The sequence below is a fragment of the Narcine bancroftii genome, chromosome 1, assembly GCF_036971445.1.
Source record: "Narcine bancroftii isolate sNarBan1 chromosome 1, sNarBan1.hap1, whole genome shotgun sequence".
Taxonomy (NCBI): Eukaryota; Metazoa; Chordata; class Chondrichthyes; order Torpediniformes; family Narcinidae; genus Narcine; species Narcine bancroftii.
In genome coordinates, this window is record NC_091469.1 from 212,891,894 (window position 1) to 212,916,334 (window position 24,441).

General features: G+C 46.7%; 1 protein-coding gene and 1 long non-coding RNA gene across 2 annotated transcripts; one reads left to right on the forward strand and one right to left on the reverse strand.

The window, feature by feature from the left end:
- Window positions 1-4,388: 4,388 nt before the first annotated feature.
- LOC138738937 (V-type proton ATPase subunit G 1-like) lies at window positions 4,389-10,790 on the reverse strand. The gene is made up of 3 exons (XM_069890141.1): window positions 10,655-10,790; window positions 6,268-6,368; window positions 4,389-4,876 (listed from the first exon to the last, which is right to left on the reverse strand). The coding sequence occupies exons 1-3, from the start codon at window positions 10,734-10,736 to the stop codon at window positions 4,703-4,705; spliced, it is 357 nt and encodes a 118-aa protein (XP_069746242.1). The 5' UTR covers window positions 10,737-10,790; the 3' UTR covers window positions 4,389-4,702.
- On the forward strand, window positions 10,655-15,534 carry LOC138738941 (uncharacterized). Its single transcript, XR_011341891.1, has 3 exons — window positions 10,655-10,914; window positions 11,464-11,531; window positions 15,271-15,534. It is a non-coding gene; the product is annotated as an uncharacterized lncRNA (long non-coding RNA).
- The last annotated feature ends 8,907 nt before the right edge of the window (window positions 15,535-24,441 follow it).

Consider the following 24,441-nt stretch of genomic DNA (forward strand, 5'->3'; position numbering starts at 1 on the left):
CACAAGTCACAGGCCTCCAGTCTGAGAAGTAATTGTCCATGGCCACTCACTGGCTTCTCCCACACAGCCAATGTTCTTGAATATTTTAATATGAGGTTTCACATCCAAAGTACAGAGTACCTATGGATAGATGTTAAAATTCTCAAAGATACACTACACTTAAAATCACCAATGCCTGAAGAGGGTGCACAAAATCAGTGAACCGGTGTGGACTCGAAAGGCCAACATGGCCTGTTTCCGTTCTGTAAATGGTTAGATGGTTGAGTATTCCATGTATGCATCTCTGCCACAGGAATTCTGGGAGGACAGGTCCGCCATTGATTTTTTTTCCCCCTCAGTCTTTATAAATTGTATACGATAGTCCTGACAACTTTCCCACATTGTTTGCTACAGTCCCTTATGAGGGTTTATATAGGTCAGCACAACAACAGGGGCTGAAAGGCTCATACTGTGCTGTACATAAAGCTTCATTATAATTAGGCATGATTAATTTTGTTCAAATATAAGATCATAATACATTGATCAGTGTTTAGGGCAGGTCCACCATGATTCGATGTGTCATGACATCACCGGTAAAACAGTCCTAATCCCGGGGATGGCTCCTTGCAAGTGTGAACATGTGTAGTGTCCCAGTCAAGAGTGGTCAAGTGTGAACAGTAAAAACTCCATTCCTATCCTGGGGAAAACCGAACAGCCGATTTAATGGGACGCAAGCGTAAAGGGGCTAGAGAAAGTTGGGCTGCTGCTGAGGGAGCAATGCAGCTTCCAAAGCACTGACTACATTCTCAGCTAGTTAGAAAAGATCGCATGGCACTTTTCTTCCAAAAAGAGATTAACCCAGTGGTAAGACATCACTCATCCACCCCATTCAACTCTGCTGGTTTTCACAAATCCTCTCACATTTTACCTTCATGGTAGCTCTGCCCCTTGGGGATGAGCCAGTGAACATGCAAAAACAATCTATGACCTCTGTCAAAATTCTCTACATCCTTCAGAATTTTAAAGATGACTCTTCATAAAATTGACCTTCACCTAGAAAAAAAGGCCTCAAGGTTTCTTGCAACTTTTAATATAATCTCTGAATACTATATATAACATATATAAATAACAATTACAGCACGGAAACAGGCCATTAGGTCCTTCTAGTCCACACTGAACCAAACACTCCTCTCTAGTCCCACCTACCTGCACAATGACCATAACCCTCCACCTTCTTCTCATCCATATCCTGTCTAACTTTTTCTTAAATAATAAAATTGACTCTGCCGCCACTATTTCTCCCGGAAGCTCATTCCACACCGCTACCACTCTCTGAGTAAAGAAGTTCCCCCTCATGTTACCTCTAAACCTCTGCCCCTTAACTCTTAACTCATGTCCTCTTGTTTCAATCTCTCCTACTATACTGAAGGTATTACTGCAGAGTTTTGATCACGCCAATAACTTCACAACAAAGGGTGCAAGAAATAAAAGGGAATTTCCAACTACAATGTAATTAATCAGTTGCAGATTAATATTCACAGAATGTGTACATGATAGGTACATGGAACAGAGAAAACTGGAGGATTATGCAGTTAGGAAATTCATGACAGTGGGTTATTAGGTTGGCACAACAAGCCTATATTGTGCTGTAGAATTCTATGTTCTATAATCTAAAGTTCACTGCCAAATGACCACAAAGAGATTCAGGTATGTGAGACTGCAATGTGATTAGTAATCAAATCCTTTAAGTTCCTGGTAGTCTCCATATCGAAGGACCTCTCCTGGAGCCAACACATTGAGGCAACCTTCAAGAAGTCACACCAATGCCTCTACTTTCAAGGAGATCTGAGGAGATTTAACCTGCCATTGACTACTCTATCAAAACTCTACAGGTGTACTAATAAGTGGCATCGCCTGCGATGCCACTTATTAGTACACCTGTAGAGTTCTTGATAGGCCAGTAGTCAATGGCCAAGGTCTAAATCTCACTCAGATCTCCCATCCATTGAAGACTTTTATGTGAAGTGCTGCCTTAAGACAACAAACATCATAAAGGAACCACATCACCCTTGCAACAAAGGCCTAAAGTATAGCATCTCTCAACTCAGTAAGCCTTTTTCTTAAAGCTATGAAGCTTTGGAACTTCCTCTGATTACCCTAATCCTAAAATACTCCAGGACTACCAAGTGACTTGTTTGCACTATTCAAACATTTTTTTTCTTGCACTAAGAGTAATTGTGAATATTGAGCCATTTTTTAATATTTATTATCCCTTTCCACAGAGGGGTAATTTAATGTATATGGTATTTTTTTAATCTTGCAAAATGGATCAGTTTGACTGCAGAAGTAATTTTGGTGCCTATTCCAAACTCATTATCATTATATTTATTACAGATTAGAAGTATTATTGAAGGTAGCAAATGTTATCAAAAAGCAATTTTTTTTCATAACTAGCAATTTCAATTGAAAGAATAATCTGGTCTTGTCAATACACTTCACGCACTAATGCAAATATTAAATCAGAAGCTCATTACAACAACAGCTGCTGAATAGCTTGGATTCTGATAATCACTTAATTAGCCGTGCTTTTTAATTCAATTTTAATGGCATTTATACTAATCACACAGAGTATAAGAGGTTCGTAAATTAACAAGGTTTTTTTTTAAATGCATGACAATGGGATCCATATCAAATCTGGACCCAAATGATGATAAATGTCTTGTATTTAGTTTTAGAACACTGATATAGCCTTTATTAGCTGAAAATATTTCATGTGCATCTATGCCTCCCTAAGTCAGTTACACAAAGTTAAAAGCACAATGCAGGCAGACACCTGAATAAAATGGTGGGGGAGGGGCAAGGGAACAGACCCACAGAGATCATGGGTAGATACGAGTGGGAGGGCACAAAAGAAAAAAAGCTGATAAGTAATGGGGGGGGGGAAGGAAATAGCTCTCTGAATGGAGAGGGAAGGAAATGAAGAGTTGATGGAAAGGAGACAGAGGGAAAGGGAGAGGCCGAATGGAAAATGGAAAGTTCAATGTTAAGGCCATTTGGTTGTGGAGTGCCTAGATGGAAATATGATAAGGATCCCCTATAAGTATTCTATCCCTTTCTCTCAATTTCTCCATCTCATCTACTCCCAGGATGAGGTCTTCCATTCCAGATCATCAGAGACTTCCTCTCTTCAAAAAAAGTAGCTTTCCCTTCATCACCAGGGAGATGAGACCTTCTTGTCTGGTCAAGAAGGGGAAGCCACGTTTGTGGAAGATGTCAACCCAGGACATCACCCAATGACCTCTATCTCTTCCATTTCTTGCACATCTGCCCTGGCTCTTTCTGCCCTTAGATGCAACAAGGACAGGTTTCCTCTTGTCCTCACTAGCCTCCACATCCAACATATTATCCTTTGCAATTTTCATCACCTACTTGATCTCATCACTAAAGACATCTTCCCCCTCTGCCTTCCACTGAGACAGCTCCCTCTGGGACACCCTCCTCCCTTCCCACTTAATCACCTTCTTAGTACCTACCACTTGTTATTGTAGGAAATGCTACTTTTGAGCCCACACCTCCTCTCCCACTACTAATCGGGGCCCCAAACAGTTCTTAGGTGAAGCATCACTTCACTTGAGAATATACGTGTTATCTACTGCATCTGGTGCTCCTGTTGTGATATTCTCCACGTTGGAGACTGGATGCAGATTGGGAGATCGTTTCACTGAACACCTTTGCTCTGTCCACAGCAACGGCAGGGATCTCCCAATGGCCAACTAGTTCTATTCCATGCCCCACTCATGCGCCGACAAGTCTCTCCAGGTCCCCCTTGAAAAGTCAAAGCAAGTCCACCTGTAAATTGGAGGAGCAACACCTAATAACCCATCTTGGCACTCTCCAAACAGATGGCATTAACACTGCCTTCTCTGGTTTCCATTAGGCCACTCCCATCTCCCTCTCTTCCCCATCCCTGTCTCTTTTCCTCCAGCTCTCCACTCCTTCCCTCTCCATTCAGAGCTGCCCCATCCCATCACTTCTCAGCCTTTTCCAAACTATAATCTCTTGCCTGCGACCCAGTGCTCCACCCCCCACCATTTTATTCAGGCGCCTGTCTGCATTTTGCTCATATCTTGATGAAGGGCTCAGGCCCAAAACATTGGTTATGTACCTTTATCACTACTAAAGAATGTTGCATAACTTATGAGTTTCTCCAAAATTTTGTGTAAACGTCATTCACAGCGTCTGCAGATTTTTTTTGTTTAACTCGATGTTCTTCTCATTTTGATAAAAAATTCTTACATCACTTCTCAACACCATGAGCTCTAATGTTCTTTGTGCACAAGTATCTAATGTTCCTTCAATTATTTTTGGTGTTTAAAATGCACCCTAATTCAAAATAAGTATGATTTAAATTGCTAAATGCTAAATGATTTATTCATTTGTTTTACTCAAACATCCCATTTTTAACAATGGAAAACCACTGCTGCATCACCTTCTGCTTTCTCTGGAGAAATCTGGCAGAATTCAAGAACAGTAAAGCTCCAACAACATACAACATTTAACAGCAGCAACTCAATGTCCCATTTTCAAATTCATCTGATATATATTTTAATTGAAAGTAAAAATGTTGCAGAAATAAGAGTTTGCATAACCATGGTAAATATCACAAAATATTGCTATTGCAGTGGTACTTTGGTCTTATAGAATGAAAAGTTACAATCCAGTTCTAACCATTAATGCGAAAGTTGACATGAATTTCTGGTTTTATGTCACAGATCAAGTTAAGGAGGTTATTCAAGACCATTTCCTTGTGCTGCTCATAGTTTGCTCCAATTATTTTAATTTTCTCTTGAGTATCTTTGTCAACTTCAGTTGCAGAATCACCATGTGAACCAAGTGCCTGAAAAGGAATGTACAACTGTCAACAGTGCCCTCAATTCTACAAAACTCATTGCATTGACACACTGAAGCCATTGATCAGATTTAAACATTCATGTAGCAATACTGTTCATTAAATATTAAGCCAGTAACCCAGAGTTGGTTTTAATTCCTTGCACACATCAAGAAAATCAAAAACTCAAAACAATAAAATCTTAAAACTCACACTGAGCCACTTTAACTTCCTGGAAAGAGGTCCATCTATTTGAAACCAATGAGATTTCAGGAATAGGCCTTCATGATGAGGTTCTACATAGCATTACCAGTTCCAATTTGTGCATTTCTAGTCATAGTGCTCAGTTAACCTGTCAAATTTTCATTGCATTTCAGAATCCAAGTTTCTGGATGATACTTTTCTGCCAATAGCTATTTTAGTCATTTTACATACACAACAGTAACCTCGGTCCTTGCATAAATCCTGAACACATGAGATGCTGTATTTGCACAGCAGGTATAAACTGGAGGCAAAGTCATGCTCACTTCTTTCCAAGTAGCCCTTCTCTTGTGTGTCAATCTTCAGCCTTGAACTATTGATTCAATGATGAAACTGTCAAAAGATTAAGTGTTTTTTTTTCTTGCTTTTCCCTCCCTAATCCAGCCACTATTTCTTCAGTAGCCTATTTCACATTGAATTTACTCATTCTAATTCACATTTCCTTTTCAGAGCTTTCTGTTCTCAAATGCAGTTCTTCACCCTGAAGAAGTTTCTTGATCTCTTCATTCTGTCCCAACTTTCTCCTTTCCTTTTTTTTCTTATCACCTCACACTCAACAAAGAATATCCTGATTAAGAGATCACAGCATCTAGAGTTTCAGATGAAACTTAAGAGCAGATATGGTGCGCGCAAACTTCAAATACATTATTTGACAGAATAGCAAATCATATGCATCATCATCAAGACTGAAGCCCATGGAATAAAAAAGGTGCAGCAGCAGGAAGAGAAAACTGGATTACATGATCTGTTCACAGTGGAGTTGCACAACATCAGCACCAAGACCATTAACCGTCTAGCTTGGACTGAGCCGTAGAGTACATTTTCCAGATTGACAAATTGCACTGGTGGACAGTTGGTGGAGGTGGGGGAGCTTTATAATATGAGTTTATCTTTTCCTCTTTCTTAAAATTCCAATCCAGAATTTCCACAAAAGGTCACTTTCAAAAACAACTTCAGCTCAAGAGTTGCCCCCTGCCCCCAAGTTTGGCAGCACTAACAAGCAAGCTCCTGATTTCATTAAATCTCATCACATCTAGCAAGTGCATTTAAATCTACAATCACTAGGAACTCAAATCTCTAGATATGTGTACAGGATTTGAAGCTTGCTCTGAAGTATACAGTGCAATTTTACCACATACAGCATCTTCCTTATTCTTGAATTCTTTCTGCCTCTGCAAGCGATACTGCTCAATCTCAGCCTGGGCCTCCTCCTTTGCTTGCTTCAACCTGCGATTCTTTCCTGTAAAGAAGAAAGGGAAGGAGACAATTAATAAAGAAAGTACAAAACAAATTACATACTACTCATGTCAGGTGTCTGATCAAAAGTAATGCTGAATTTAGCAAAGTAACCAATGACTACCACAGAAACTGTATTCACTTCACCCAATATGATTTCACTGGATGAACATAAATAAAATTAGTAATTTCACAATATAAAATATTTTTCAAATTTTTTGGAGTATTGTGTGCAGTTTTGGTCACCTAACTACAAGAAAGATATCAATAAGATAGAAAAAGTGCAGAGAAGATTTACTAGGATGTTGCCTGGATTTCAGGAACTGAATTACAAGGAAAGGTTAAACAGGTTAGGACTTTATTCCCTGGATCGTAGAAGAATGAAGGTAGATTTGATACAAAATCATGAGGGGTATAGATGGAGTAAAATTATGAGGGGTATAGATGGAGTAAATGTAGGTAGGTTTATTTCAGAGGGCAAGTGAGATACAAATCAGAGGACATGGGTCAACAGTGAAAGGGGAAAAGTTTAGGGGGAACTTCTTCACAGAGAGTGGTGGGAGTGTGGAACGAGCTGCCAGTTGAAGTGGTTGGTTGAATGTGAGCTCAACTTTAATCTTAAAGAAGAATTTGCACAGGCACATGGATGGGAGAGGTATGGAGGCCTAAGGACGGGATGCAGGTCACTGGGACTAGAGGGAAAAAATGTTTCAGCACAGACTGAAGGAGCCGGTTTCTGTGTTGTAGTGTTCTAAGGATATCGAAAGATCTGCAGATTTGTTTAAAAAGCATAAATTCCAAAATATTGCAAGTAAATTCAAGTGTCATTACACAATGACTTTAAATCCTTTTACACAGAAGTGGTCACAATGTTGAAGCAATGTTGAAAAAGCAGAACACAAATTGCTAAATCTGGGTTCTTAGTAATTGACTAAAATAAAAACCAAAAATGCTGGATATATTCAGCAGGCCAGGCCACATTCAGCATTTCTGCTTTTATCTAGCTTTCCAGACTTGCAGTCCTTTGATTTTCACTGTCTTAAACATCTGTAAAAATGTAGCATTTATTCCAAACAAGATACAACAATAAAGTAAAACACAAAAGTCTGGTCTACACTGTGATTGTCGTAAAAACAGATATGATGAAGGAACTAAAGTCTTGCAGGTCCACAGGAGGTAAAAATACGATCAACATTTCAGCCCTAAGCCCTTCTTCATGGTAGGAGTAAAAAGCAGACAGACACCTGAATTAAAAGGCTGGAGAGAAGAAAGGGAAAGAAAGGAAGAAGGCCATTATATTCCTTCCCCTCAGGTTTTTAATTCAGGCACCTGCCTATTTTTTACTTGTACCTTGAAGAAGGGCTCAGGCCCAAATTGTCAGTTATATATGTTTACCTCGTATGGATGCTGTGAGACTTGCCGAGTTCCTCCAGCATTTCTGTGTTTTAGTACGATACAATATTAATTCAGAAATAAAAAGCTAATCTCACTATCAAAGTATGTGAATGTGTCCACTGTAAAGTTGTGGTTTCAGTGAAAACTCCTCCAAAATTCAACAGTGAGTGTCATATTAACACTGGGCTAGTCTGGCCTCACTGCACATCCTGTTCCATACTCCCAGCTGGGTCCAGTTCCAGAGAGAGCATTTACAGTAGAAAACAATGGCGGAATGGGATTGGGGAGGAGTGTGAGAGAGGGAGTTGAAGGAGGTGGGGTGGAGATGTGAGGGAGTGGAGGGATAATAGTAACAATGAGTTTGTCATATATATTGTTCAATGTACATACATAGAAAATTCTTACTTGCTACAGCCAAACAGGTACATAAAAAAGCTATAATAGTAAATTATATTTTTTTAAAAATGATAAATACATAATAGGGACTATAAATACATGGGAAAGGGTGAAGGTGGGGAAGGGTGAGGGAGGGAGGGAGGAAGGGGTGTGAGGGGGGAGTGGAGGAGGGGGGGTGTGAGGGGGGAGTGGAGGAGGGGGGTGGGAGTGGAGGAGGGGGGTGGGAGTGGAGGAGGGGGGTGGGAGGGGAGGAGGGGGGTGGGAGGGGAGGAGGGGGGTGGGAGGGGGGTGGGAGGGGGGTGGGAGGGGGGGTGGGAGGGGGGTGGGAGGGGGGTGGGAGGGGGGTGGGAGGGGGGTGGGAGGGGGGTGGGAGGGGGGTGGGAGGGGGGTGGGAGGGGGGTGGGAGGGGGGTGGGAGGGGGGTGGGAGGGGGGTGGGAGGGGGGTGGGAGGGGGGTGGGAGGGGGGTGGGAGGGGGGTGGGAGGGGGGTGGGAGGGGGGTGGGAGGGGGGAGGGGGGTGGGAGGGGGGAGGGGGGTGGGAGGGGGAGGGGGGTGGGAGGGGGAGGGGGGTGGGAGGGGGAGGGGGAGGGGGGTGGGAGGGGGGAGGGGGGTGGGAGGGGGGTGGGAGGGGGGAGGGGGGGGGAGGGGGGTGGGAGGGGGGAGGGGGGTGGGAGGGGGGAGGGGGGTGGGAGGGGGGAGGGGGGTGGGAGGGGGGAGGGGGGTGGGAGGGGGGAGGGGGGTGGGAGGGGGGAGGGGGGTGGGAGGGGGGAGGGGGGTGGGAGGGGGGAGGGGGGTGGGAGGGGGGAGGGGGGAGGGAGGGGGGAGGGGGGTGGGAGGGGGGTGGGAGGGGGGTGGGAGGGGGGAGGGGGGTGGGAGGGGGGAGGGGGGTGGGAGGGGGGAGGGGGTTGGGAGGGGGGAGGGGGGTGGGAGGGGGGTGGGAGGGGGGAGGGGGGTGGGAGGGGGGAGGGGGGTGGGAGGGGGGAGGGGGGTGGGAGGGGGGAGGGGGGTGGGAGGGGGGTGGGAGGGGGGAGGGGGGTGGGAGGGGGGAGGGGGGTGGGAGGGGGGAGGGGGGTGGGAGGGGGGGGGGTGGGAGGGGGGAGGGGGGTGGGAGGGGGGAGGGGGGTGGGAGGGGGGAGGGGGGTGGGAGGGGGGAGGGGGGTGGGAGGGGGGAGGGGGGTGGGAGGGGGGAGGGGGGTGGGAGGGGGGAGGGGGGGTGGGAGGGGGGAGGGGGGTGGGAGGGGGGAGGGGGGTGGGAGGGGGGAGGGGGGTGGGAGGGGGGAGGGGGGTGGGAGGGGGGAGGGGGGTGTGAGGGGGAGGGGGGGTGTGAGGGGGGAGGGGGGGTGTGAGGGGGGAGGGGGGTGTGAGGGGGGAGTGGGGTGTGAGGGGGGAGTGGGGTGTGAGGGGGGAGTGGGGTGTGAGGGGGGAGTGGGGGAGGAGTGTGAGGGGGAGTGAGGGAGGAGGAGTGTGAGGGGGAGTGAGGGAGGAGGAGTGTGAGGGGGAGTGAGGGAGGAGGAGTGTGAGGGGGAGTGAGGGAGGAGGAGTGTGAGGGGGAGTGAGGGAGGAGGAGTGTGAGGGGGAGTGAGGGAGGAGGAGTGTGAGGGGGAGTGAGGGAGGAGGAGTGTGAGGGGGAGTGAGGGAGGAGGAGTGTGAGGGGGTAATGAGGGAGGAGGAGTGTGAGGGGGAAATGAGGGAGGAGGAGAGTGTGAAGGGGAGGGAGGGGGGAGGAGGAGGGGGAGGGGAGAAGGAGGGGGAGGGGAGAAGGAGGGGGAAGGGAGGAGGAGGGGGAGGGGAGGAGGAGGGGGGAGAGGGGAGGAGGGGGGAGAGGGGAGGGGGGGAGGAGGGGGGAGGGGAGGAGGGGGGAGGGGAGGAGGGGGGAGGGGAGGAGGGGGGAGGGGAGGAGGGGGGAGGGGAGGAGGGGGGAGGGGAGGAGGGGGGAGGGGAGGAGGGGGGAGGGGAGGAGGGGGGAGGGGAGGAGGGGGGAGGGGAGGAGGGGGGAGGGGAGTGAGGGGGAGGGGAGTGAGGGGGGAGGGGAGTGAGGGAGGAGGGGAGTGAGGGAGGAGGGTATGAGGGAGAAGAGGGTGTGAGTAGGGAGTGAGGGGTATATGGGGTGAGGGAAGAGGAGGGTGTGAGGGGGAGTGTGAGGAGGGTGTGAGGGAGTGTGAGGAGGGTGTGAGGGGGAGTGAGGGAGGAGGGTGTGAGGGAGAAGGGGGTGTGAGTAGGGAGTGAGGGGTGTATGGGGTGGAGGAGGAGGGTGTGAGGGGGAGTGAGGGGTGTATGGGGTGAGGGAGGAGGAGGGTGTGAGGGGGAGTGAGGAGGAGGGTGTGAGGGGGAGTGAGGAGGAGGGTGAGTGAGGGAGAAAGGGGTGTGAGTAGGGAGTGTATGGGGTGAGGGTTGCGAGGGGGGAAGGAGATAGAGGGACGATGGGGATTGAGGGAATGGGGATGAAGGAGCGAGAATTGGGGGGCGGGATGGGAAATGAGGCCCCCAGCCCCGCACTCACGCTTGCGCGCCTCGGCCACGCGCTCGGCCGCGCGCTTCTCCGCCTGCAGTAGCTGTTGAATCCCTTGTGACTGACTCGCCATTCCACTCACTCACTCACGACTGCGCACCGATGCAATTCACGTGATCACGCACTCCGCCGCCACGGCGCCTGCGCGGAGCCACCACCGCCCCCTGCTGGGGTGGCGCTATGGTTGCAGGTGGTGCGACTGGAGAAAGAGCAAGAGGGATTGGTGTACACAATTTCTCTCCCCATATTGTGTGTGTTGAATTGGAGAGTAGAAACGCCCATAATTTTACCACTTCTACGAATTCCTTTGACCTGCCTCTGGCCTGCTGCCTTGACAATGATGTGTTTCCAGTCGCCTCCACCATCCCCACATGGAATGCGTACCAGGTTCCTACAGCCCCACCCAGGGAAAAATTCACCCCTCAGACCCTCTAAATTTGATGTTCTTGGTCTGAACCCCCACACCACCTCCATGGAAGAAACTTTCTATCTGCTCTATCAACTCCTATCACATCTATGCACCCTTCAGCATTCTTAGCTCCCGGGAAACAAAACTCCACAAGCTCTCCTACAACCAAAATGCTCCAATCCACCACCCAGGACATGCTCTGTTCTCGTTGTTGCCATCAGGAAAGAGGAGTCGGTGCCACAAGACTCGAACCACCAAGCTCCCACTATCAAGACTTCTCAACAACAAACTCAATCAGGGACTCATTTAATACTGAACATTTATTTTGTTATATTACAGTTTGTTTACATTTTATCTTTACATATACTTTTTTTTCTCTCCTTGATTACAGTTTACAGATGAGTAGAAATTCTGCCAGGCCTGCAGGGAAAAGAACGTCAGAATTGTATGCAATGTCATGTATGTACTCTGACAATAGATTTTAACTTTGAATATCTTAGTGAATCTCCTTTGTGGCTGCCTCCACTCTATCATGTGTGGTGAGCAGAACTCAGCAAAATGTTCCAATATGAATTAAACAATGTTTTGTAAAGATGTAACACAGTCCCAGCTGGACCAGACAAGATTAGAGAGCTTAAGGTAAAGGAACCCTTTGGGGGCAGTGATCACAATATGATTCAGTTCACTTTGAAATTTGAAAAAGAGAGGAAATTACAGCCACATTAGAGGAATTGGCCAGAGTCGAATGGAAAAACACGGCAATAGCAGCAGATCAACAATAGCTGGAGTTTATGCATGAAATGAGAAAAGTTCAGGACAGGCACATACCAAAAAGAAAGAAAACTGTGAGTGAAAAAAATGAGATAATTGTGGCTGATGAGGGAAGTTAAAGCCGAAATAAAAACAATAGAGGGCACACAAGGAAGCAAAAATAAGTGGGAAGGTAGAGGACTTGGAAACTTACAAAAACTTGGAGAAGACAACTAGGAAAGTCATTAGGAAGGAAAAGATGAATTATCAAAGGAGGTTACCAAGTTATATCAAAGAGGATGCTAAAAGCTTTTTTTTTAATATACAAAAAGAATGACCAAAGTAGTCATAGGACCAATAGAAAATGACGCTAGAGAAATTGTAATGGGAGACAAGGAGATTGTAGAGAAACCAAATTAATATTTTGGATCAGTCTTCACTGTGGAAGAAATTAGTAGCATACCAGACTCTCATGACTCTCTTGGAAGAGAAGTGAGTGTGGTCAAGAACACGAGAGAGAAGGTACTTGGGTAGCTAAATGGTCTAAGGGTAGATAAGTCTCCTGGACCAGATAGAATGTACTCTCATGTTCTAAAGGAGGTAGATGTAGAGACTGTGGAGGGATTGGTAATAATCTTCCAGGAATCAATGGAGTCGGTAATTATTAAGGGATTGCTTAAAGTGGTATGTGGGTGAAAAGAAAAAGTTTGAAGATCATTGTTTTAATCGTAACTAATTAACTTCAAAATGGGCCAATGACAAATTTTCTGAAGCAAAATATTTCAGTAACAATTGGGTCTAGAGCAGTGATTCTCAACCTTCCCTTCCCACTCACATACCACCTTAAGCAATCCCTTATTAATCACAGAGCACCGATGGCATAGGGATTACTTAAAGTGGTACGTGAGTGGAAAGAAAAAGGTTGAGAATCACTGATCTACGGAGTACCAATAAGTAGCCCAAACATCATTGAGAAACCCACATCAGAGACACAAATAACATAACACTATTACCGCAATGACCTGGTTTTAATCCAATGCTGTTTGTACATTCTCCCCATGAACCTGTGGGGGTTTTCCCCAGGCGCTCCAGTTCCTTCCATTCTCCAACAGAATATTAGGTTGGTAGGTTATTTTGATGTAATTGGGGGCACAGGATTCAATGGCTGTAATCGTTTCCACCATGTTGTAAATAAATGAATAAATATCTCTGCAGCACCACATTCATTGCAGGTACAAAGAGATTTAGTGTAAGAGTTGAAATTTTTTTTTGCTAAATGAAAAATTATGACAGCTTTCATAGAAAATAACACTACAGGCCCTTCGACCCTCAATGTCATGCTGACCTATATAATCCTACTCCACCATCAATCTAACTCTGCACACTCACACAAGAACATAACAGCATCGGAAATAGGAGGAGTAGGTCATCCAGCCCATTGAGCTTGCTCTACCATCAATGAGATCATGGTTGATCTCATGGCAGACTTATCTCCATTGATCTGCCTTTTCCCCATATTCCTCCTATGTAAAAATCTATCTAACTTGGTCTTAAATATATTTACTGAGGTTGCTTGCCTCCACTGCTTCAATGGGCAGTGAATACCATAGATTCACCACCCTCTGGGAAAACCATTTCCTTCTCATTTCTATCCAAAATCTACTACCCTGAATCTTGGGAGGGTATGTTCCCTAGTTCTAGTTTCCCCCACCAATTGAAACAACTTACCTACCTCTACTTTATCTATTCCTTGCATAATTTTATAGGTTTCTATAAGATCCCCTCTCATTCTTCTAAATTATAGATGACTCAATCTCTCCTCATAGGCTAACCCTCTCATCTCTGGATCAACCTGGTGAACATCCTCTGCCCCACCTCAAGTAAGGAGATCAGAGCTGTACCCAGTACTCCAGATGTGGCCTCAACAATACCTTGCACAGTTGCAGCCTATCTCCCCACACCTAAACTCAATCGCTCCAACAATGAAGGCCAACATTCCATTTACCTTCTTGATAGCCTGCTGCACCTGCAAATTGACCTCACAGCCCATAACCCTGTATTTTTCTATTTAAACTTCTTTCAAATGTCTCTTTTATACCAACCTCCACTACTACTCCAGCAATGCATTCCAGGCTCCAAGTTTGAAAATTCCAATTGCACAGAAAAGGTATCCAGCCAAAAATCAAGACTGAAAATAAACCAACAAGGAGGTGATTGCATGGACAGTGAGCCTGGGATATCTGCGATGAGATGTATATTGAGAATGTGGCGGTGGGTGTGGAGCGAGGTTGGTGGTTAGGATGCTGAAGTCTGAGGTGAGGGTAGAGGAGTGTTGCAGTTATAATCATGATGGAGAATAGTAGGAGATTATGGGATAGATTGGGTTGGTGGGATGATAGCCGTGATGGGGTTGGGTGGTGAGATTTATTGTGGGGGGAGGGCTGCAATAAACTTGGGATTGGGCAGTGGTGTCGAGGGATGAGCTAGGGCAGGATTCAATGCATTGTTTTCCCGACTGGAAGTGCTGTACCACAGAAATCAGTGCTGAAATCTGATGTTTGTCATTTAAATAAAGGACTGAACTGAAAATCTTGGGGTCTAATCAGTAAACCTGCAAATTGAAAATTGGTGGGGTTGTAGATAGCAAAGAAGGTTGTTCAACCTAACAGAGGGAAATGGATCAGCCGGAAAGTTGTGTGGAGTGGTGGCAGAAGGAATTTAATCCAAACAAGTATGAGGTGATGCGCTTTGAGAAGTCAAATTCTGGAATAAATGGGACTTTAAAAGCACTGATGTACATGGAGATCTTTGGGTGTGAAGCCACTGCTCCCTGAAAATGCCAACACAAATAGAATGAGAAAGGATCATGTGGAGTGTAGTTTACCTGAAATCAAGATTTTAGGGTCATAAACATCATAAGAGCCCTACCATTCGACTACCAGGTGCACTTCAACCATCAACTACTAATTTACAGTGATCACGTTTTATTCTCTCCACATTCCCCACAAGGGATCACATAATTGTGGTTGAGATGGTAAGAAGATATTTCATAAGACCTCGCCTGGAGCCAGGACTTTGAGGCAACAGTGAGGAAGGCACACCAATGCCTCGATTTTCAATAAGTCTGATGATATTGGGCATGTTATCAAATTTTCTACCAAACTTCTACAGGTGTACTACGGAAAGTTTACTGACTGGCTACATCACATTTCCTGGGAATTCAAATGCTCAGGAATGCAGAAGATTCCAGAAAGCAACAGACAGGTCAATCACAGCCATAAGGGGGCAGCCAACATCATAAGTACCCCACCCTCACCCATCCCCCCTTTTGTTCGGACATCTCTCATATTCCCTCACACCTTGATGAAGGGCTCAAGCCCGTTGCTATATAATGGTACTGTTTGACCTGCTAAGTTTCTCCAGCATTTACGTGTGTTTTTTCTCTCAGCTCGGCCACAACTTCTCAATGCTACCCTTGGGCATGAAACCACCACGTCAAGGTTCAAGAACAGTTTCTTTTCAACAGCTACCGCCTTCCTTGGAACACCAATCATCGATTGCTCCGACACTATAAAAGGATTATCTGCACTACTGTAGTCCTTTTTGCACTAGGATAACTGAATATTTATTATTTCTCTGTTTTTGTACTTATTCTCTTTTTAATTCACGTATGTAGACTTTGTAGTTTTTTTTTAAAAAACGAAGTACTTGTTCAACTGCAACCACAGCAAATTTTCATGTATATGTAACAATGTACATCATTATCATCACATTCACATCAGCCTCCCCTCACACTCCCAACTATCTACCCACCAGGGGTAAATTAGAGAGGTCACTTACCTACTGACCCACAAAGTTCTTTGGGGCCACGAGAGGAAACCGGAGCACTTGGGGAAAATCCATGCAGACAGGGGGAGGTGAAGATTTTTGGGGGGGGGAGGTGAAGATTGGGGGGGGGAGGTGAAGATGGGGGGGGAGGTGAAGATTGGGGGGGGGAGGTGAAGATTGGGGGGGAGGTGAAGATTGGGGGGGGAGGTGAAGATTGGGGGGGAGGTGAAGATTGGGGGGGGAGGTGAAGATGGGGGGGGAGGTGAAGATTGGGGGGGGGAGGTGAAGATGGGGGGGGAGGTGAAGATTGGGGGGGGGAGGTGAAGATTGGGGGGGAGGTGAAGATTGGGGGGGGAGGTGAAGATTGGGGGGGGAGGTGAAGATGGGGGGAGGTGAAGATTGGGGGGGAGGTGAAGATTGGGGGGGGAGGTGAAGATGGGGGGGAGGTGAAGATGGGGGGGGAGGTGAAGATGGGGGGAGGTGAAGATTGGGGGGGAGGTGAAGATTGGGGGGGGAGGTGAAGATTGGGGGGGGAGGTGAAGATTGGGGGGGGAGGTGAAGATGGGGGGGAGGTGAAGATGGGGGGAGGTGAAGATGGGGGGGAGGTGAAGATGGGGGGGAGGTGAAGATGGGGGGGAGGTGAAGATGGGGGGGAGGTGAAGATGGGGGGGAGGTGAAGATGGGGGAGGTGAAAATGGGGGGAGGTGAAGATGGGGGGGAGGTGAAGATGGGGGGGAGGTGAAGATGGGGGGGAGGTGAAGATGTGGGGGGAGGTGAAGATGGGGAGGTGAAGATTTTGGGGGGAGGTGAAGATTTTGGGGGGAAGTCAAGATGGGGGGAAGTCAAGATGGGGGGAAGTCAAGATGGGGGGAAGTCAAGATGGGGGGAAGTCAAGATGGGGGGAAGTCAAGATGGGGGGAAGTCAAGATGGGGGGAAGTCAAGATGGGGGGAAGTCAAGATGGGGGGAAGTCAAGATGGGGGGAAGTCAAGATGGGGGGAAGTCAAGATGGGGGGAAGTCAAGATGGGGGGAAGTCAAGATGGGGGGAAGTCAAGATGGGGGGAAGTCAAGATGGGGGGAAGTCAAGATGGGGGGAAGTCAAGATGGGGGGAAGTCAAGATGGGGGGAAGTCAAGATGGGGGGAAGTCAAGATGGGGGGAAGTCAAGATGGGGGGAAGTCAAGATGGGGGGAAGTCAAGATGGGGGGAAGTCAAGATGGGGGGAAGTCAAGATGGGAGGAAGTCAAGATGGGGGGGAAGTCAAGATGGGGGGAAGTCAAGATGGGGGAAAGTCAAGATGGGGGAAGTCAAGATGGGGGGAAGTCAAGATGGGGGGAAGTCAAGATGGGGGGAAGTCAAGATGGGGGGAAGTCAAGATGGGGGGAAGTCAAGATGGGGGGAAGTCAAGATGGGGGGAAGTCAAGATGGGGGGAAGTCAAGATGGGGGGAAGTAAAGATGGGGGGAAGTAAAGATGGGGGGAAGTAAAGATGGGGGGAAGTAAAGATGGGGGAAGTAAAGATGGGGGAAGTAAAGATGGGGGGGAAGTAAAGATGGGGGGAAGTAAAGATGGGGGGGAGGTCAAGATGGGGGGAAGTCAAGATGGGGGAAAGTCAAGATGGGGGGAAGTCAAGATGGGGGGAAGTCAAGATGGGGGGAAGTCAAGATGGGGGGAAGTCAAGATGGGGGGAAGTCAAGATGGGGGGAAGTCAAGATGGGGGGAAGTCAAGATGGGGGGAAGTCAAGATGGGGGGAAGTCAAGATGGGGGGAAGTAAAGATGGGGGGAAGTAAAGATGGGGGGGAAGTAAAGATGGGGGGGAGGTGAAGATCATTGGGGGGGGCGCGCCGGAATTAAAAAAAAAGACTGGGAAAAGAGGTTAGAAAGGGCAGGGTTAGTATATTTTGTGAGAGTATATTGGCTCTTGTAGACAACAGACTCGCCAAGGCAAATAGCACCTTTGGAAGACTACACAAAAGAGTCTGGAAAAACAACACAAAAATAAGCGTATACAGAGCCGTTGTCATATCCACACTCCTGTTCGGCTCTGAATCATGGGTCCTCTACCGGCATCACCTACGGCTCCTAGAACGCTTCCACCAGTGTTGTCTCCGCTCCATCCTCAACATCCATTGGAGCGCTTTCATCCCTAACGTCGAAGTACTCGAGATGGCAGAGGTCGACAGAATCGAGTCCACGCTGCTGAAGATCCAGCTGCGCTGGGTGGGTCACGTCTCCAGAATGGAGGACCATCGCCTTCCCAAGATCGTGTTATATGGTGAGCTCTCCACTGGCCACCGTGACAGAGGTGCACCAAAGAAAAGGTACAAGGACTGCCTAAAGAAATCTCTTGGTGCCTGCCACATTGACCACCGCCAGTGGGCTGATATTGCCTCAAACCGTGCATCTTGGTGCCTCACAGTTTGGCGGGCAGCAACCTCCTTTGAAGAAGACCGCAGAGCCCACCTCACTGACAAAAGGCAAAGGAGGAAAAACCCAACACCCAACCCCAACCAACCAATTTTCCCCTGCAACCACGTCTGCCTGTCCCGCATCGGACTTGTCAGCCACAAACGAGCCTGCAGCTGACGTGGACATTTACCCCCTCCATAAATCTTCGTCCGCGAAGCCAAGCCAAAGAAAGAAGATTGGCCCTTGTGCAGGCTGACAGAATGCTCTGCTGGAGGTACACGCTTTTCCTACAGAGGGCAACGGAGTCTCGCAGAGAGGAATTCTGAGGGCAGATAATCTACTCAATTAAACCCATCCTTTCCGGTACTAACGAAAATTAATTTGTCTGCGCGAAGTTTTAAAAGTTGGTTAATGTTTTCAATACTGACCTGGCTGAATATTTAATAACAGCCACTGGGGAGAAGACGCGTCCTGAGGGGAGAGTGTCTGACTTATGGCAAGTAAAACGCCATGAGGACTCTGCTCGGTGGGCAAATGCCCAGTGCCTTCCCCCAGGACGTCGCTGTGATATAGAGAATTTAGGTTAAAAAGACTTAAGTTAAAATGTGATGATTAATCATAAACAGGGAAGCCAGAACGGACAGAGAGTTTACTAGCAGTCAAGGACAGAAGGAGCTGCTGAATATGTTTTTTTAAACCTATCTTTTCATGGTCATAGTGAGAGACATGCAGGAGACAAAGGATTGATAAGAAGTGTGAGAAACAGAATTCAGTGAATGTAGAGTTCACAGCGTACGTAACGAACGTGATAATTAATAATGCAGTTATACTTAGAATGTTTTTGTAATACTAACCAATTAAAACAGTATTAATAAGAAGGGGAAGAGCAAATAATAAAGGTATAAAAATCAATGCACTGTATGTATCGGGGCTTAACTGGTGAGAAACCAGTTGAGTCCAACTCTGCAGACTTGTAAATAAAGCTTGTCGTGTCATCAGTTTTAAAGAGACTCATGTGTGAGAAGTTTTATTTCTGACAAATGGGGGCTCGTCCGGGATGTACACTCCGGCCGTGAGGGGAGGCGAGAAGAGGGACATCGGAGGCGGTGCACCCCGCTGAGTTCAGCGGCTCCTAGTCCCTTGCTTGTCGCTTCGGGCGGCTTGAGCGAGTGGTATCCGGACAGGGTGACACGACAAGACGGAGAGGAGAAGGGTGACGGTTCAATCCCCGGGAAGACACCGGTAAGTGACGACTTACGATTGTGGTGTGGGGATTGGGTAACAGGTGTAACGGGATACACCTGTTTGGATAAAAACCTAACGGAATAGATTAAGTATAGATCTTTTGTCGTTGTGTGAGGACCCTGTCGCGGGACTCTAGGATAGACCCCAGGGAAACCTCGGCGGTAACCGAAGGAGGGACAGCACCTCCGACGAAGTGCCGAGAAGAGAGGGGTCAACCCCAGGAAAACCTCAGCGGTAACCGAAGGAGGGACAGCACCTCCGACGAGGCGTCTGAGAGGAAGGGAGTAGGGTCCAGAACGAGAGGGTCCTCAGCAACGATAAACAGATCTAGGTGGGAAAATGGGAGGATCAAAATCTAAGGGCTCGTCTGAAAATTCAGGACAATTCCTGGGAGTACCCCTTGACAGCCCTTTGGGGAGAATGTTTGAAAATTGGGATAGTAAAAGATATCGGGACAAAAACAAGAAAAAGATGGTCCAATATTGTCTCCTTTGGTCAAAACAACCTATTAAAGGTTCCTCGGTCTGGTGGCCGAAATTTGGATCTGATGAGGATTGGGTTAGACAAGCATTAAACATATATGTAAATTCGAGACCAAAGGTGAATCAAGAAGAGTCAGCATATGCATTTTGTTGGGTTCCCTGGCCAGGATCCTTAACAGAATGTTTTAAATTGAGAGTGGCAGGAGAAAAGAAATGGGAACCTCTGGACAACCTTCCCCCTCCTTATATTCCCCCGGTGCCTACTGCGCCCGAGGAAAGCTTATTACCGGAGGGGAAAGGTGATGAATCTGATTGCCCCGAAGGGGGCCGGGATAAAAAGGATGAATTAAGGGAGTCGGACCCTAAACTTCCACCGGTAAACCGACCCTGGACAAGATCCCAGACTGGTCCAGGACCATCAAAGTTTTCAATAAACCTAAATCCCCTGAGAGAAGTTCCTATGGGAGGACCGGGAGGGGGAACGGGATATGTGAATGTTCCCCTAACTAGTACAGAGGTGCGGGGATTTAAGAAAGAAATGAAAAAGTTATTGGAAGATCCTATAGGACTGGCTGAACAGCTTGACCAATTCTTGGGACCAAACACATATACGTGGGAAGAGATGCAGGCAATAATGGGAACATTATTTTCACCCCAGGAGAGGCAGATGATTCGACGGGCTGCCCTCCTCATGTGGGAATATGAACAACCTGGGGACCCTAGACCCCATGAACAAAAATATCCCTTAAATGAACCCAGGTGGGACAAACGAACACCCGAGGGATTGGCAAGTATGAGACAATATAGAGAGTGGACAATTAAAGGGATACGGGAGGCTGTGCCAAAGGGTCACAATTTTACCAAGGCATTTGGGAACCACCAGGGGAAAGACGAGTCCCCTACTGATTTTTTGGAGAGGGTGAGAAAGAATGTCCAACAGTATGCTGGTGTGGACCCTAGTACACCAATGGGTGAACAGCTTATTCGAATTGAATTTGTTTCCAAATCATGGCAAGACATTAGAAAGAAACTAGAAAAGGAGGAGGACTGGAGTGAAAAACCCCTAAGTGAACTGTTAAAAAAGGCACAAAAAGTATATGTGCAGAGAGAAGAAGAAGATGAAAAGAAGGCGACAAAGGTTATGGTACAGACTATCCGACAGATGAATGCTGAATCCAGAGGGGAAAGAAAACAAAACCTTCCTCTAAACAATCCAAAATATCCAAGAGAGGGAAGACCCCGGAGGTTCGTTAAATGCTATTACTGCAATGAGGAAGGACACTTTAAGAGGGAATGCCCCCGATACAAGAGGGAATTGCGTGCCCTCGAACTTATGGAAGAAGATTAGGGGTGTCAGGGGTTCCAAATGTTAGGGACCAAATATAAGAGGGAACCCCTGGTAAAACTAAAAATTGGTCCCAAGGGAGAAGAGGTGGTGTTTATGGTGGACACAGGAGCGGAACGAAGTAGTGTAATAACTGTGCCAATCGGAACTGAGCCTATAAAAAGTAATTTGACAATTTCTGGGATAGAAGGGGCTCCCAGAATGGTATCAATAATTCCCCAAATAACAGTAAAACTGGAAGAAAGAGAAGGGGTACAAGACCTCTTGTTATTACCTTCGGCTGGATTTAACCTCCTAGGAAGGGACTTACAGGCTCTCCTAGGTTTGGGTGCCCTCCCTGTGGACGGAGAAGTGCGAGTCCACCTCTGCGCTTTAAAGGAAGAGGATGAACGGCAGATTGACGAGAGAGTCTGGTATAAGGAGGGAAATCGAGGAGGTCTGGACATCCCACCTTTACATGTCACATTAATACCAGGTCATCAGCCGGTAAGGAAACGTCAGTATCCTATTTCTTTGGAAGGGAGAAAAGGGCTACAGCCGGTAATTGAGACTTTAATACGAGACGGACTATTAGAAGAATGCATGTCACCTTATAACACCCCTATACTCCCAGTAAAAAAGTCAGATGGATCCTATCGCCTAGTTCAGGATCTAAGAAGTTTGAATGCTATTGTTCAGACCCGCCACCCAGTGGTGCCTAATCCCTATACTATTATGAGTCGGATTCCCCCAGACCATGAGTGGTTTAGTGTTATCGACTTAAAGGATGCCTTCTGGACTTGTCCGTTAGAAGAGGAAAGTAGAGATATGTTCGCGTTTGAATGGGAAAATCCATGGACAGGTAGACGGAGACAGTTTCGGTGGACTGTATTGCCCCAAGGGTTCACTGAATCTCCAAACCTGTTTGGACAAATGCTAGAACAAATCCTGATGGACTATCCACAATCTGATGATTCCCAACTAATGCAGTATGTGGATGATTTACTATTATCAGGACCCAAGGAACAAGAAATGAGGAGAGAGACCATTAGACTCTTGAATTATCTGGGGAAAAAGGGTCTACGAGTGTCCAGAAACAAGTTACAGTTTGTTGAGAAAACTGTGATATATCTGGGACACCAGATAAGTAAAGGACAGAAACGGATTACCCCTGAACGAATTGCGGGAATCACTAGAATGCCTTTACCCCGTAATAAGAAGGAAATAAGACAATTCCTGGGACTCTTAGGATACTGTAGGTTATGGATAGAGGACTACTCAGCTTTGGTGAAGTTTATGTATGATAAACTGACAAATGAAAATGACTATCCATTGAAATGGACCCAGGAGGAGGAGGGATGGTGCGAGGACTTGAAACATCGCCTAACACGAGCCCCAGTGCTCACTCTGCCCTCTTTAAAACAGCCCTTCCAGCTATTTGTCACTCATAACCAAGGAACAGCTGTGGGAGTTTTAACACAGGAAAAAGGCGGTCAGCGACACCCAGTAGCTTTCCTTTCCAAAATGATGGACCCAGTGTCTCGCGGATGGCCGACGTGTATCCAGGGAGTAGCGGCTGCTGCTCTGTTGGTAGAGGAAGCACGTAAACTTACTTTTGGAGGAAAGATGACTGTGTACACCTCCCATTCTGTGAGTGTTTTATTAACACAAACTGCCCATCGATGGCTGACTGATTCTCGTATATTAAAGTATGAAACCATTTTAATGGTTGGAGAAGATTTACAGTTTGCAAAAATTAATAGCTGCAACCCAGCTCAGTTTTTATACGGCAGTGAAACAGAGAAAGAGGTGGAGCATGACTGTGTCGAGTTGACAGATCTTCAGACCAAGACCCGAGAAGACCTTTGCGATACTCCGCTGGGAGAAGGATATGAATTCTACATTGACGGCTCCGCCAGATGTGTTGACGGAATGAGAAGAAATGGGTATGCTATAATAGAAGGAAATACTTGGAAAGTAGTAGAATCCACGAGACTACCCGGAAGCTGGTCAGCACAATCCTGTGAACTATATGCCTTGCAGAGAGCCCTCAAAATACTGGCAAAGAAAATTGGAACGATTTACACAGATTCCAAATACGCATACGGAGTAGTGCATACCTTTGGTAAGATCTGGAAGGAGCGTGGTCTAATTACATCAAGAGGAAAGGAATTGGCACACGAACAGATGATTACTCTGACTCTAGAAGCCTTAACATTACCCCAAGAAATAGCAGTGGTCTACATACCAAGCCATCAAAGGGGAGATAACCCGACAGCAATTGGAAACAGACTGGCTGATGAAGAAGCCAAAAGAGCAGCCATGCAACAAGAAGTCCGTTTGCTGACTTTAATCCCAATAAGGCAAGGCATAAAGACAGCTCCCATTTTCACTGCTAAGGAAGAAAAGAACATGGATCAGCTGGGCGCAAGCCAATTACCTGATGGAACATGGAAAACACCAGATGGAAGAACTGTTCTAAATAAAGAAATAACTCGCAACATTTTAAAACACCTGCATCAACAGAGCCACTGGGGCACCCAAGCCTTATGTGACACAGTGCTTCGAGAATATGTGTGTAAAGGAATCTACACCTTGGCCCAACAAGAGGTGCAAAATTGTTACCTATGCACAAAAATTAATAAGAAGATAATGAGGACAGGGACCATGGGAGGTCAACCATTAGCCATACGCCCTTTTCAACGTATCCAGATTGACTTCACAGAGTTACCTCAAGTTCAAAGATGGAAATATCTGTTGGTGATAATAGATCACTTTACCCGATGGGTAGAAGCCTTCCCAACAATAAATACTACAGCCTCTACAGTAGCTCGCCTCCTCCTAGAGCAGATAATCCCCAGATATGGTATAATGGATTCTATAGACTCAGACAGGGGTCCACATTTTTCTTCAAAAATCCAGCAATTGATTTGTGATGCATTACAGGTCTCTTGGAAATTACATACCCCTTGGCATCCACAAAGCTCAGGGAAGGTCGAACGTATGAATGGAACACTAAAAATCCAATTGACAAAGTTAATGGTGGAAACTAAAATGCCTTGGATAAAGTGTCTGCCCCTAGCCTTATTGAGAATTCGTACTGCCCCACGAAAAGATGTAGGGCTGTCCCCTTATGAAATGATGTTTGGGCTTCCCTTCTGGAGTACAGTTGAGGGGTGTCCCACCTTGGGGGAAGGGGATATATTTGTTAGGAACTATTTACAGGCACTGTCACGCTCTCTTACAGATTTACGAAAGAGAGGACTATTGGCACAAACACCGCCTCTAGACTTTTCTTTACACAAAGTGGAACCGGGAGACTGGATTCTTAT